General features: G+C 35.4%; 1 protein-coding gene across 2 annotated transcripts in view; it reads left to right on the forward strand.

The window, feature by feature from the left end:
* LOC105217823 (cadherin-87A) overlaps nt 1-16,930 on the forward strand; it is a 266,466-nt gene that overhangs the window by 33,480 nt on the left and 216,056 nt on the right. For both annotated transcript variants that reach the window (XM_054225538.1, XM_054225546.1), the window contains exon 2: nt 5,622-5,678. In XM_054225538.1, coding sequence (XP_054081513.1) covers nt 5,622-5,678 — 57 coding nt within the window. The remainder of the gene's footprint in view (nt 1-5,621; nt 5,679-16,930) is intronic.

The following is a 16,930-nucleotide window of genomic DNA, read 5'->3' on the forward strand; positions in this document are numbered from 1 at the left end:
ATGAAGTGTGTATTTTGCTGACACAACTTTCCCGCGCTACGAGACAATGACAAATACGACTACTTATTTCCACACCAATATACAGACATTTCTATTGTCCAAGCAATTCATAACAGATAAACAAATGTGATTTTTGCGCAATCCACTAATATACTGCATAAATAAATGTCAATTTATTTGGCGTGATTTTTTAGCATACACAATTATTTTTTCTGTTAAAATATGCGTTATCCATGTGGATAAGTATGTATGTGTACAACTCCATGACTAAAATGTCGAAAAAAATTTATTTTCATATTTTTGCGAGTTTATCAGTGCTTTTGCTAGCAAATATTTGTGTTAATTGTTTATGACATATAGAGATATAAATAAAAACACAAAAATGGCGATTGTTTGATAGAGATGAGTGTGAAGAATTTATGTATACATTTATTTAAAAAATTATCGATAATTATTCGTGAAAATTATTTAATATATTAATAGTTTATTTAATAAATTTAAAATTTATTAACTTGTTTCTATGAGTAACAAATGGTTATAATTCGATAATTTTACCGTTTTCTGTTTTTATACTCTCGCAACCTGTTGCACAGAGTATTATAGTTTTGTTCACATAACGGTTGTTTGTGTCACCAAGAAATATAAGATTTAGATATGCTATATATATGTATATTATATATACATAAATGATCAGGATGACGAGTGGATTTGAAATCCGGATGTCTGTCCGTCCGTCTGTCCGTGAAAGCGATAACTTGAGTAAAAATTAAGATATCTTAATGAAACTTGGAACACATGTTCCTTGGCACCCTGTGGAGGTTGCTTTCGAAAATGGGCAAAATCGGTCCACTGCATAAAATAAAGTTATGAAAATGAAATTTGGAACATAGGATGAAAAACCGCAAACCAATAAAGCTATATAAACCAAACTTTCTGCAGTCGTTTATTTTAGCCATTTCCTTATACAGTCCAAAAATAAATGAAATCGGATAATAACCACGCCAACCTCCCATACAAAGGTTACGTTGAAAATTACTAAAAGTGCGTTAACTCACTAACGAAAAACATCAGAAACACCAAATTTTACATAAGAAATGCAGAAGGAAGCTGTACTGAGATTTTTGTACAAAATGAAAAATGGGCGTGGCGTCGCCCACTTATGGGTCAAAAACCATATCTCAAGAACTATTCGATTGATTTCAATGAAATTCGGTATATAACACGTTCTTGACACCCTGATGACACTGGTGGAATATGGGCGAAATCAGTTCACAACTACGCCTACTTCCCATATAAATCAATTTTGAATCCCTCTGATTCTTTTACTTAATAATATATACATTAGGAACAAATGAAGATAGCGGAATAAAACATTACACAAATACTGTATTTGAGCTGTGACATCACTTGTGGAAAAATTGTCAAAATCGAACCATGACTTTTCAAGGCCCCTGATATCGAATATGAAGAACTCAGTGCCTAAGGGTAATTTTTCACCGAAAATATAGGTAAATCCCTCAGATATTTTTATGTAATTCATTCCCTCTGAATTTTTTTCTTATAACAGTTTCTCTCTGTACCTGAAATGGTAAAAATAGGGTCATAACTTCCCCCAGATCCCATATACCTAATTATAAGTAATATTAAATTAAGTGAGGGTATAGTCTTCGATACATTGTATCTTGGTGGTGAAAACGAGTGAAATCGGTTTAGGAATTACCTCAGTCCCCATATACTATTTATAATGATTTTCGTTATTCTATTGAAATTATGCCGAAGATATGGGTCGAATTGTGTTATCTTTATAAAATTACATCAATAAATTGCGAGAGTATAAAATGTTCGGTTGCACCCGAACTTAGCCCTTCCTTACTTGTTTGCTATTGTATTATAATGTGAACAAATCAGATGGAATTTAAAATTGAGTTATATGAGAAGTATGTGTGGTTGCGAACCGGTATTCCGCCAGTGTCATCAGGGTGTTAAGAAAATATTGTATACTGAATTTAATTGAAATCGGTTGAGTGGTTTCTGAGATATGGTTTTTTGACCCATGAGTGGACGACGTCATGCCCATTCTCAATTTTTTTTAAATCTGAGTGCAACTTTTTCTTTACTTTTACTTATTTTATCTCTTTTCTTAAAAAAATTATTATTTCTATCGACATGATAAATAGGTATGGATTATGAAGTCACGCTATGTAATGTTATGGTGGGTGCAAATCGGCGGTTTGTTAGATAATGTTACAGTTGAAATGGAGAGATTGACAGCTTCTGCTCATTTAGCGTTATAAACCAACATTTAAACGTCCTGCGATGATAGCTTACAAATAGTTGGCTAATATTGATTTCATAAGCCATACAAATTTAAATAATATATTTTAATTTAAAAATCTGGTTTATCATGGTTACCAATATATGTGCATTCACAGCGTGTTAAAGGCTAATTGAATTATTTCAACTAATATTGATCCCAACCACAATTTAATATCACTATATATTATCAACATAAAACAATAATCCAAACCTTTATTAATCATGGAAATTTAGATATTCATAAAACAATTGTAATAAACACATTCACAAAGCAATTAACTTCAATAAACATTATAATAAATATTCATTCATTTTGACACACATACACATGTGTATATACATATTGTTTAAACACATATCAGATCCACAGTTAAGTGCATTCGGTTTTACATATGTACATCCGTGTGTATATATATGTGTATGCAAAATAAACTAGTAATTATTCATAATAGTAAAATTATGTTTTATATATACATAAATGAACAAATATATTTGGTTAGGAATAAATTTCGCCATGTATATAGTATTTGTAGTAGAGTAGAGTGTTTCAATTAAAATTTCGGGAATATTATAAGTAAAAAATATTATTTTGTTCCTCTTAGAAGTCTAAATACTGTCAATAGCGAAGAAAGTGAATCCTTATTCGAGACTAGAATCCCTTATTGAGGTTATTTGTTTTTATCATTTGAAAGAAAAAACGAAGAAACAAACAAGTAAGGAAGGGCTAAGTTCGGGTGTAACCGAACATTTTATACTCTCGCAATTTATATATTTAACTTTATTTATATTATATAATACACAATTTGACCCACATATTCGTCATATATATTGTACAAATTCCATTGAAAGTTGGAAACCATAATATTAGGTTAGAAGCACCGTGGTCCTCGTGTTCGATATATGGGGCCTTAAACACCTATGGTCCGATTTCGGCGATTTTTAGAATGGGGCTGCCACACTATTAACATAGTATTTGTGCAAAGTTCTGCACCGATATCTTCACTAGTACTTACTTTATATATTGTAAAGTAAACGATTCAGATTGTCTTCAAAGTTCTGGTACATAGGAAGTAGGCGTGGTTGTAAAGCGATTTGGCCTATTTACAATATATCTTTGGGATGTAAGGAAACTATTACAAACCAAGTTTCATTGAAATCGGTCGAGTAGTTCCTGAGATATGGTTTTTGATCCATAAGTGGGCGACGCCACGCCCATTTCCTATTTTGTAAAAAAATCTGGGTGCAGCTTTCATCTGCCATTTCTTATGTGAAATTTGGTGTTTCTGACGTTTTTCGTTATTGAGTTAACCCACTTTTAGTAATTTTCAACCTAACTTTTGTATGGGAGGTGGGCGTGGTTTTGATCCGATTTCTTTTCATTTTTGGACTGCATTAGGAAGTTGTTAAAAAAAACGACTGCAGAAATTTTGGTTTATATAGCTCTATTGGTTTGCGAGATATGTACAAAAAACTTAGTAGGGAACGGGGCCACGCCCACTTCCTCAAAAAAATTAATCCAAATATGCCCCTTCATAGTGCGATCCTTCTTACCAAATTTTACTTCCATAGCTTTATTTATGGCTTAGTTATGGCACTTTATGTGTTTTCGGTTTTCGCCATTTTGTGGGCGTGGCAGTGGTCCGATTTTGATTTCGAAAGCAACCTTCCTATGGTGCCAAGAAATAAGTGTGCCAAGGTTCATCAAGATATCTTAATTTTTACTCAAGTTACAGGTTGCACAGACGGACGGACGGACGGACGGACATTCGGATTTGAACTCCACTCTTCACCCTGATCACTTTGGTATATATAACCCTATATCTAACTCGTTTAGTTTTGGGTGTTACAAACAACCGTTATGTGAACAAAACTATTATACTCTCTTTAGCAACATTTGTTGCGAGAGTATAAAAATAATATGCCACAGCGTCATCTGCCAAAATATTAGGCAAATGATTGAAGTAAACACTGCTGAAATTTCATTAAGCCGAATTCTAATAGATATTATTTTTAATCGAGGTCTTAAATGTAGTCGATGACTGCTAAAATATACTCTGATGCTCTTTTATGTTAATATCGTTATGTTCTGTTAATTTTAAATTAGAATTTAAGATTAGACCGTCAAATTATGATCTCTTTCTCTAAGGGAAATTTATATGCTGAATGTAAAGTAGCACTCGTTCTTTCTTGAGCAGTTCAAGCTGGATTAACCATCGCTGGTTAAAACTAAACTTAACTTGTCGCTAGGTTGGATAAAAAAATGATAGGTTAGCTTAGTTATTGTAGCTGCCATTTTTTATCTCTTGCACAAGTCCGTATAATAATTTCTGTTGAGTCTCCGGTATTACATTATTTCGGTATTGACAAACCTAGTGTTTGCGCATCAAATATATTTAAAATATCTATTATAATCATACATAATCCTAGTCATTTTCTGGTTGGCGTGTTCATTGGTCACGCCGTATTTACAAACTTTGTGAGCATTCAATTGAAAATATATACGCAAATATTGTAAATGTATTTCTACATGCGTTTATTGTTTTTGGTTATTTTGAGAGAGACCGAAGTTTGCAAATTTTTCCAAATGTGTTTAACTAATTTTCAAAGTAATGATTTACCCACACATCGCTTGAAATTTACAAGCTCATTATCTACTAACTCGACGATCATGGGTCATAAATTTACCATTCAGTGCTTTTCCATTTACCGTGTGGAGGGTTGCCACACAAATACATAATTATGCGGGGCGTAATGTTTCTAAATGAAATTGAACAGCATGGCTTTCGAAAAACAAGGTATGGAATGAGTTAATAAGTGAGATAGTTTATGCCCAAGTGTCTAACTGAGTAGGTTGTTTCTTTAAATTTAATATAGTCTCCCAAACGGAAACCATTGCAAAATTTTATTGTATGTCACACTGGCTATTTAAATATTTAAACATAGAAGTTTTGTTGAGATACTACAAGTTCTCACCCAGAAGCCCAGGGAGAGGAGCAACGGCAATGCCTGTATCCATTTACTCGAGGTCTTCATAATTTCTTGATTTCTGATTTCTTCTCAAACTATCAAAACTCATCCTTGCAGATGAAATAAGCTGTATAAAAACAAGATATGTCTCTGATGAAGAAATTCAGACTCAGACTCAGTTAAGAGATTTCTACTTGATTCTGGCGTTCAATTCATAACAAATTATTGAAATCAAAGCATGTGTTCGAGCTTTTTACAGGCCCTTCTAGTCTTGTGAAACTTAAAAGATCAATATCCACATCATTCTTAATAATATTTGTGTTTTTATTCTATTGCAGATTGACTCGCTCATACTTTTATGCTCAAGAAATTAGTCTACTGATATATAGAAACAGGTAAGTGAAATGAACTAGAAAAGCTGATCAAAAATCAACATTTGTTAAATATTAAAATCGAATTCAAAAATTACAAGACGACAAACATATCTCTATTTTTGAAGATTAAAGCAAATGTATTAATATGTTCCAAATCATACCAAAATACAGCCAAAATTTAGTGCAAATATATATATTTTACTAATAAAGATTTACTTGATTGTGTATTTCTAAAGCATTTGCACCCAGAATTTATCAGCAATTTATTGTTCAACTGAAATTAATAATCCCAATTAAATTTAAATGCATTTATGAATATTTTTACAACAAAGATATCACACTGTGGCAACCAAGGAACGCTTAATATCGGTTGAAACCAAACTTTATAATATCAGCGGTTTATATACCATTTTAATCCAGCATTGTCGGTTTTGAAACTAGTAGTTTTATATTCCCCCAGAATATGATAAGTATGCCTATTGCAGACTTGTGATTTTTGACAATCGTTTGATTCGTCATTTTTTAACCGTAAAGGAAATGGTTTCTTAAAAGATGCGCACATCAGAAGTAACATCGGCTGTGGTGATTTATTCAGCAAAAAATATCATTAAAATGAGAATATCAAGTTTTGAAATAATTTGAAATATTTTTTTTAATGCTTTTCGTAATCGAAAATTGTAAAATGAAAGTTAGTCTGAATTTCGTTCAGAATGATGTAGTAACATCCAATCGTTTGTTCAGATCTGAGCTTATAGTATATACAATATTCAGTTGAGCAGTTAACAATAAGTTGAATTTGAAAAGGAAATATTTACCGATCATAAACTGGGTGTAGTTAGTCAAATTCCTCGAAATCGGGCCACTATAATAAATGTACATATATATACAGTGGAACTTCTCTAATTCGAATCACCATAAGCCACACAAAAACTTCGAGTTAGAGAGACTTTGAGTTATGGAAATTTGCAATAAAACATAAATTTTTCAAAAAGCTGTAGAATATAGGTTTATACACAGTTTTATAAAGGGTGATTTTTTAAGAGCTTGATAACTTTAAAAAAAAAAAAAACGCATAAAATTTGCAAAATCTTTTGAAGATAATTTCATTTAAATGTTGACCGCGGCTGCGTCTTAGGTGGTCCATTCGGAAAGTCCAATTTTGGGCAACTTTTTCGAGCATTTCGGCCGGAATAGCCCGAATTTCTTCGGAAATGTTGTCTTCCAAAGCTGGAATAGTTGCTGGCTTATTTCTGTAGACTTTAGACTTGACGTAGCCCCACAAAAAATAGTCTAAAGGCGTTAAATCGCATGATCTTGGTGGCCAACTTACGGGTCCATTTCTTGAGATGAATTGTTCTCCGAAGTTTTCCCTCAAAATGGCCATAGAATCGCGAGCTGTGTGGCATGTAGCGCCATCTTGTTGAAACCACATGTCAACCAAGTTCAGTTCTTCCATTTTTGGCAACAAAAAGTTTGTTAGCATCGAACGATAGCGATCGCCATTCACCGTAACGTTGCGTCCAACAGCATCTTTGAAAAAATACGGTCCAATGATTCCACCAGCGTACAAACCACACCAAACAGTGCATTTTTCGGGATGCATGGGCAGTTCTTGAACGGCTTCTGGTTGCTCTTCACCCCAAATGCGGCAATTTTGCTTATTTACGTAGCCATTCAACCAGAAATGAGCCTCATCGCTGAACAAAATTTGTCGATAAAAAAGCGGATTTCACATTTCGAACCGAACACTGATTTTGGTAATAAAATTCAATGATTTGCAAGCGTTGCTCGTTAGTAAGTCTATTCATGATGAAATGTCAAAGCATACTGAGCATCTTTCTCTTTGACACCATGTCTGAAATCCCACGTGATCTGTCAAATACTAATGCATGAAAATCCTAACCTCAAAAAAATCACCCGTTATATTTACTTCGCATACAGTTTTATGTACATACGTTAAAGACGTATTCTGTATTTTGTTTATTGCACTTTGCTATTGTTTGGATCTTGACGTCTGTGTCCCATGCTTTTGTTACATGATTTATGAAATCTATTACTCATATTTTTTGTACGCATCCATACGATATATAGGAACTCTTTTAAAATTGTGCTTCGATAGTTAAATTTTAAATTTTATGTTAGCCCTGGTCGAAGAGTTCGATTTATGGAAGGAGATTTGTATGAAATTTGACTTCTATTGCCAATTCAAAAGTTCGAGTTATGCAGAACTTCGAGTTAAGGAAATTTGAGTTATGGAAGGAAATTTGTATGAAATTTGATTTCTAAACTCTATTGCCAATACGAAAGTTCGAGCAATGGAAATCTTCGCGCGATTTTGAGATTTTTCAAAATAATTTATGTACATAAAATTATTGAAAACCATCAATACATACAACTTATGTGCGAAAACAAATAAGTAGTATTAATTATGAATAATAATAATAAGTAGCAATAACGGTGCGAACACAAACACGTTAAAAAAAGAATACCCATTCAATATTTTGTTTTGCCAGCGCTTCTACCAATCGTCAAAACACTTCTCAAACTCAGGACATTTGAGATAGTCTTTCAGCGATTTCTCGTATACTTGTAAAACGATGGCTCTTTTGAGGTTCTCTTTGTTTTTGGAAATAGGAAATAATCACAATGAGTCATGCCCGGCGAATATGGAGACTAGGGCATTGTTATATTATGGATTTCGGTAAAGTATTTATGATCAAGCAACGAAATATAAGATTTTACGAAAAAGGCAAACTCATTTTGGCGCCAATTGGAGTGGTGGTCTTCCTCGGCTTCCACGCGGGTATTGCATCGAACACTTTCAAAGTTGGAGTGCTTTAGTTCGGACAAAATGACCTAGCCAGCGCATCCGCTGTCTTTTATTCGCTGGATTAGGTCAATGTTGTCGAATATCTCATACAGCTCGAAGATCAATCGTCTGCGGTATTCGCCGCTGCCAATGTTCAAAGGATCATAAATCTTCCGCAAAAGGTTTTTTTTTTTGAAAACTCCGAGAGCTGCCTCTTTGGATGTAGACACTATCCGCACTTCTGTATTATAGAGCTTAAGGAGCTTTTGATGCTGCTCCATGTCAATTTACACACCCTACAATTTTACCAAATTCAGACATAGCAGCATAGAGGCAGCTCCTTTTCGTGCTGTCGAAAGCTGCTTTACAATGTACACAATCAAATGATGATGTGTATCGATTCTTCTCTCATGCCTTTTCTAAGATTTTGCGCATGGTAAATATTTGGTGAGTTGTAGATTTTCCAGGTCTAAAGCCACACTTCTAAAGTCCAATCAGTTTGTTGATGGTGGGTAATTGCTATTCATACTTCTTCGATTTTAATTTATCATACTTCAGGGGCATCTATATCAATGTTATAAAGTTTTGGGAATTGAACTCTCCAAACCCGTAAAATTTAAAAGTTTACAATTCCCGTTATTTTTGAACACACCACGCGTGTGTATGTGTAAAAATAATGAAATGCGATTTAACGCACACATACCAATAAAGAAGTTGAAATGTTATTAATTTAATGTAATTTAATTACGCCTGCTATGCTTTTTTTATACTCTCGCAACCTGTTGCACAGAGTATTATAGTTTTGTTCACATAACGGTTGTTTGTGTCACCAAGAAATAAAAGAGTTAGATATAGGGTTATATATATATATAAATAATGAGGATGACGAGTGGAGTTGAAATCCGGATGTCTGTCCGTCCGTCTGTCCGTCCGTGCAAGCTGTAACTTGAGGAAAAATTGATATATCTTAATGAAACTTGGAACACATGTTCCTTGGGACCGTGAGAGGGTTGCTTTCGAAAATGGGCAAAATTGGTCCACTGCCACGCCCACAAAATTACGGAAACTGAAAACACATAAAGTGTCAGAACTAAGCCATAAATAAAGTTATAACAGTAAAATTTAGAATAAAGGATTGCACTAGGATGTAATTTTTTTGGGGAAGTGGGCGTGGTCCCGCCCCCAAATCGGTTATTTGTATATATCTCGCAAACCAATGAAGCTATATAAACCAAACTTTTTGCAGTCGTTTTTTTTAGCCACTTCTTAATACAGTCCAAAAATGAAAGAAACCGGATAATAACCACGCCCACCTCCCATACAAAGGTTAGGTTGAAAATTACTAAAAGTGGGTTAACTCACTAACGAAACACTAAATTTCACATAAGAAATCGAAGATGGAAGCTGCACTCAGATTTTTTTACAAAATAGATAATGGGCGTGGCGTCGCCCACCATATCTCAGGAACTACTCGACCGATTTCAATGAAACTTGGTTTGTAATAGTTTCCTTACCTCCCAATAATATGTTGTGAAAATTTGCCAAATCGCTTCACAACCACGCCTACTTCTTATATACCAGAGCTTAGAAGATGATCTGAATCGTTTACTTTACAATATATATAGTAAGCACTAGTGAAGATATCGGTGCAGAACTTTGCACAAATACTACCTTTATAGTGTGGCAGCCCCATTCTAAAAATCGCAGAAATCGGACCATAGGTTTTCAAGGCCCCATATATCGAACATGAGGACCTCGGTGCTTCTAACCTAATATTAGGGTTTCCAATTTTCAGTGGACTTTATACAATATATATGATGAATATGTGGGTCAAATTGTGTATTCTATAATATAAATAAAGTTAAATAAATAAATTGCGAGAGTATAAAATGTTCGGTTACACCCGAACTTAGCCATTCCTTACTTGTTTATTTATTTGCATATCTACTACGCGAACAATTTGATGAATTGAAACTATTTTTCATCACTTGTTGGTTTACCCGCGCAATCAGAAAGATTTCAACGACAACAACAACATCAACGAAAATTGTAAATAGTAATTGCATTTAGGTACAAAATAAAAAAAGAGATTTAAATTTTCACACACAAACATACATATGTATATATGTATATAAACATCTATATGTGTATAAAAGCTGTCATTTTGTATTGCTTACCGCATTTATTTGTAATTAAATGTTTCACGGTGCAACAACACCAGCAATAATATACTTTTGTTGCACACAAATTTTAATTCTATGCAACAAAGGCAAATACAATGGTGGCAAAGTACAGTTTGTTGTTTAGTTTTTTTTACGTCCGTCTTCCTCTGGTTGCCTGTTTGCCGAGCGCAAAATATTTAAAAATCACTGTTCTTCCGCCATATCCACTTGTTGCCTGCCCGTGCTGATATTGCTTCTGCTGCTTACCCGCTGTCACTGCTGAACAATGTCAAACTTTCGCAATTAAATTATTTAAATGCGACGGTGTACAATTGCATTCATCGCATTATGCAATTTCGCTGCGACGAGTTAGTGGCCAGTGCAACAGATGGTTGCGAGGGTAACGTACATATGTACTATGTATTTACGAGAACAGTGCTACGAAATAATGAGGCTTTTAAAAGCAAAAAACACAAACTTTAAATATTATAAAAATATCAGTACTGAAACTTTTATGCTCTCGAACTTTCCGGTGGACCAATTAAAATTTTTGCTAGACAAGAAGAAAAGTATGCCGGAACTATTTCTAAATAAGTTAATACCATCACATCGAACAAAAAGTAGCTTTTATAAGCACTTTCCGAAAGAAAGCTTGACCAGCTGTCAATAGAAGAAGAAACAAATCAGGAAGGAGAACTACAATTATATAAAATAAACTGATTTGTTGTTAGTTAGAGATGTTTAAAGAATAAAGCTGTTATTACCAACCTGGCTGGTCTTATTTAAGGGCAAACAAATTTCAAATAATAATTATAAAATTGGTAGAAAACAAGGCTGCATAGGAATTACTTGTCACAAGTGAGCTCTTCTCACCTTTCTAGTAAGATGGATATTAGGGAACTGAGTGATTGTCTTATCGGCTGTAACTGATGTGATATGAGACGGAATGTTGAGTTTGTCTCGAAACGATTCTCCACCTGAACTTTCCAGCTTAGTAACCTCCACTACTCTGCCTCGGCTTCCACCAGCGGGTACTGCATCGAACACTTTCAAAGCTGCAGTGAGTTCATCCATACGAACAACCTGAGCTGACTAGCGTAACCGCTGTCTTTTTATTTGCTGAACTATGTCAATGTTATCGAATAACTTATACAGTTCGTTCCATCGTTCAAATGATCAAAAATCGTCCGCATAACCTTTATCTCGAAAACTCCTAGTGCCGTCAAGTCGCGAATGCGATTGCCTCTCATCCGAGGCTGTTGTTTCCTGTTCATTGGGAAGGGTTTTTTATGTGGTAGGTCCCAAACCCTACGCACAACCGCAGAAGCGGGTTCGTCTTCTCACTTTAGCTCATCTCCAAACGGCTGTTTGTTGGCTACCCAGAGTATACTTGGCCTAAAAACGGAAGTCGTGAGTTGCTTGATCCCCATGTAAAAGAATCGTTCCTGGCCAGTCCCAAGTAAATGGCACTCAGGAACTTTCCTTACTTACGTGAACTTCTACTCATGACTTCAATCTTAGTTTGGAGAGAATTGACATCATAGACATACATGTTATGTATCCCAGGCCTACAAAACCCAATTAAACATATGTAATAGATTTTAATGTTCAGTTTGAGTATTGGACAAATGTTACTAACTGTGTCTATGTAATCCTAACATTAGCTCCCTTTTATTTTTCTTATCTACTTTAGAATAATTTTTTTATCTGAGCTGACAATACCTTTAGAAAGCTTGGGGACCTTCTACCGAAATTTAAATTTAAATCATTCTGGATGACATATGTATGTATGTACTCATATACTCCACATGCTTAGGTTGTCCGTCATCGCCAACAATTAGTGACAATTTAAATGAAAAAAGCTTTCAAGCTTGTTGAGCAATTAGGCCTCTAATTTAGTATATGAATTGTGGTTGACACGAAAAGAAATTACCGCTAGATTGCATACATGGTCGCATCTGCATAATAAAACAGAGTGTGGTGAGAAGTTAAGTGCCGAGAGGTTAGGTTGGGCATTGCAACAATTGCGAAGAAACATTTGAATGTGTGCTAATATGAGCATTTATGGGTTAAAGTGGTGGAATAAAAGCATGTCAAAATAAACAAATTATCTAATACGCGGAAGCGTTTGCAGAAGGCGAATGCTATGCACAAATCCACAACGTGCACCAGCCACACACCCCCAAACAAACATCATCGGCAGCAGGACCTCGCAGAAAGCCGTAGCAGCAGCAGCTGGCAATTTGCATTCAGCAAATCCGTTCTAGTCGAAACAAAACAAAGCATATGGCGCGCTACTCGACTACCAACGACCGACTGTCGGCCGGGAAAAATGTGTCCCATTTGCAAAATACTCTATGCAGTGCAACATATGCACACGGCATGCCAAGATACAAATGCAAAGCAAAAGCATAACGAGTAAGGAAGGGCTAAGTTCAGGTGTAACCGAACATTTTATACTCTCGAAATTTATTTATTTAATTTTATTAATATAACACACAATTTGACCCACATATTCGTCATATATATGGTATAAAGTCCATTGAAAGTTGGAAACCCTAATATTATATGGTGGAAGTTAGGTGAAGTTATGACCCGTATTTTAGGCACGGAGACATATTATTAAAAGAAAGATATTCCCTATGAATTTCTTCTTCAAAATATCTGAGAGACTTCTTCTTGACGGTTATAGCCAAGTTCGCAACAGCGCGCCACGCATCTCTCCATTTGGCAGTTTGGCGCCATTTGGTAATACCAAGTGCAGCCAGGTCCTTCTCCGCCTGGTCCTTCCATCGGAGTGGAGATCTCCCTCTTCCTCGGCTTCCACCAGCGGGTACTGCATCGAAAATTTTCAGAATTGGGGCACTTTCGTCCATTCGAACAACATGACCCAGCCAGCGTAGCCGCTGTCTTTTTATTCGCTGGACTATGTCTATGTCGTCGAATAACACATACAGCTCATCATTCCATCTTCTGCGGTATTCGCCGTTGCCAATGTTTAAGGGACCATAAATCTTCCGCAAAACCTTCCTCCGTCTCATCGGATGTTGACATCGTCCACGCTTCTGCACCATAAAGTAAGAAGGCAATGATGAGGGACTAGTGGAGTTTAGTTTTTGTTCGTCGAGAGAGGACTTTACTTTTCAATTGCCTACTCAGTCCATAGTAGCACCTGTTGGCAAGAGTGATTCTGCGTTGGATTTCAAAGCAATATCAGCTTATCGGTGTTAATGCTGGTTCCTAGGTATACGAAATTATCTACAACTTCAAAGTTATGACTGTCAACAGTGACGTTTGAGCCAAGACGCGAATGCGGTGACTGTTTGCTTGATGACATTCGCTTTCTTCCTTATCCAGGCGAGAAAAAGCAGAACTAACGGCGCGTGTGTTGTTTCCAATGATATCGATTTCATCGACGTACGCCAGTAGCTGTACACTTTTATAAAAAAATTTACCTTCTCTGTTTAGCTCTGCGGCTCGAACTATTTTTTCCAGCATCAGGTTAAAGAAGTCACACGATAGCGAATCACGTTGTCTGAAACCTCGTTGGGTATCTTACGGCTCGGAGAGGTCATTCCCTAGTGCTTACTCTATATGTTGTAAAGCAAACGGTTCAGATCGTCTTCAATGTTCTGGTATATAGGAAGTAGGCGTGGTTGTGAACCGATTTGGACTATTTTCACAAAATATAATTGAGATGCAAGGGAAAATATACAAACCGAATTTCATTGAAAGTGGTTGAGTAGTTTCGGAGATATGGTTTTTGACCCATAAGTGGGCGGAACCACGCCCATTTAAAATTTTGTATACCATATTGAGTACAGCTCTTCTGTACCTTCTTTATAATAAAATTTAAGGTTTCTGTTGGTTTTTCTTTGTATGGGAGGTGGGCGTTGTTTTAATCCGATTTCCTCCATGGAAATCAAGAAGAAAATTCCTGGAAATTTCGTTAATATAGCTTTAGTAGTTTACGGGACATATACAAAAAACTTAGTAGGGGTGGGGCCACGCCCACTTTCCCAAAAAAATTTCATCCAAGTATGCCCCTTCCTAGAACAATCGCTTGTACCAAATCTAACTTTCATAGCTTTTTTTATGGCTTAGTTATAGCTCTTTATGTGTTTTCGGTTATCGCCATTTTGTGGGCGTGGCAGTGGTCCGATTCCGCCCATCTTCGAACTTAACCTTCTTATGGTGCCAAGGAACACGTGTTCCAAGTTTCATTAAGATATCTCAATTTTTACTCAAGTTACAGCTTGCACGGACGGACAGACAGATATCCGGATTTGAACTTTACTCGTCTTCCTGATCACTTTGGTTTATATAACCTTATATCTACCTAGTTTAGTTTTAGGACTTACAAACAACCGTTATGTGGACTAAACTGTAATACTCTCTTAGCAACTTTTGTTGCGAGAGTATAACAAGAAGCTCACAAAAATAAAACAAATACTCTCTTTCTCTCTCTCTGTGTGTAGTAAAACAACATCCGTTTTGTGGTCTCTGTGGGTGTGTGTTAGTTTGTATGTAGGATGTCGCAGACATTTGCATTTTACTCTGCATTTACTCCGCATTGCAGCAGTCGTTGCCGTTATATTCGCTTTTGTCGCTTGATTATTTTGGCCCCGCCTAGACGCCAGCTATGTTGCCTCAACGGCGCGCATAATTGGGAATACAGCCAGGATTTGCAATATATTGTGTCTAAGCGTGTGTTTGTGTTCTGTCGACGAAAGTGGCGTTTTCGTTTGCGCATTGTCCTTACTTCCTTTGTACGTCAGTTAACAGTGTGTGAGTCGTCGACCTTTAATGTACGCATTAGTTCAACCGTTGCTGGATTAATGCACATATTTTATTTGTCTATTCAATTTTTCATTAGTCGACGCTGATGCCATTCAAGCGGAACTTAAATATATTGTGTATTTTCGGTATTGTAGAAACTCGAAACAAATTGTTTAAAATATAGGAGTAGAAAAAAAAGATATTTTTAGGGCACTGTGATAATCCTAAAAACTTATTAAACTTTGCCACGCCCACCCCCTAATATTGTTTAATTCTCAGCCGTTCCTTCTGAGATTTTTACTATCCCGCAAATAAAAGTTCCTACACAAAGCAAGTAATACGCTAGACAGACGGCAGAGTTAACTCGGATTAACTGCGCTTTTAATCAGTTCCAATTTTGTGGGTGACAGACGGCAGCAAAGCGAGTTATAAACTCCCATAACAGCTGATTGGCAATAATATTTCCATTTTGGTGAAATGAAATTGGATAGAAAGGAAATATTGCGATTGTTAGCCGCACAACTAGTACAAAATCACTAATTATTAAAAAAATATACATAAATACATTATTATTAAAACTTCCATTTTAGAAAAAATTAGCATGCGTATGTTTTTGTTTACATTTAATTGAAAAACAGCTGTCAGTATTGTATATTTTCATTCACAATAGGTAAAAAGCGGCCATGTTTAACAATGTTGCCAACGAAAATGACACGAACTCCCTCAAACTCTCTAAAATTTTGAGGATTAAATGGGAGTTAGTAAACCGAATTAACCCTGATTAATGCAGTTATTCCGAATTAACGCGCCGTCTGTCAGGGGTATAAGCCGAGAATTTGAAACTCACCGGCACTGGTAGTTGAACTCGACAGTTTTTCATTCCTTTGAAATACACTTTGTATATCTTGTATTTAATCCCTCAAAGCAAAAGTTTTCTATACTATCGACAAAGATTCTATACAAGAATAAGTAGTGCATTTATTGGTTTCCTCTAAGTTAGAAAACTTACATTTATACGTGGCTCACAGCTTATTTCATGCATATGAATTTACAAAATTTGAAATGTTATATCTTGACAACAAAAACACATCGAAATAATTCAAACTCCTAGTTGTTAATACGAATATGTAGTTTATAAAAGATACTTTATTTTATTATTTTTATTTATTATTCAATAACTTATAAACAACAAACCAGAAACGTAAACAAATTTCATATTACAGCTTATTTCATGCTGTGTACTTTTAATTAAAAATAAGATAAATAATGTGTTTAAAACTTGCTTAATACTTAGTATGATATTCGTTAGCTTTTAATACAGCTTTTAGTCTATCTGGCATGGACTCAACTAGTTTTTTTGTAATTTCTGTCCCAATTTTGTTCCATTCTTCCAAAATAGCACTTTTTAGCTGTTCCTTATTACTGATGCGGTGTTTGGGGATGCTATTTTCTAACAAAGACCATAAATTCTCTATCTGGTTCATGTCAGGTGACTGGGCCGGCGGATTCATTAAATGTGGACA

Source organism: Zeugodacus cucurbitae, chromosome 2 (assembly GCF_028554725.1).
Source record: "Zeugodacus cucurbitae isolate PBARC_wt_2022May chromosome 2, idZeuCucr1.2, whole genome shotgun sequence".
Lineage (NCBI taxonomy): Eukaryota > Metazoa > Arthropoda > Insecta > Diptera > Tephritidae > Zeugodacus > Zeugodacus cucurbitae.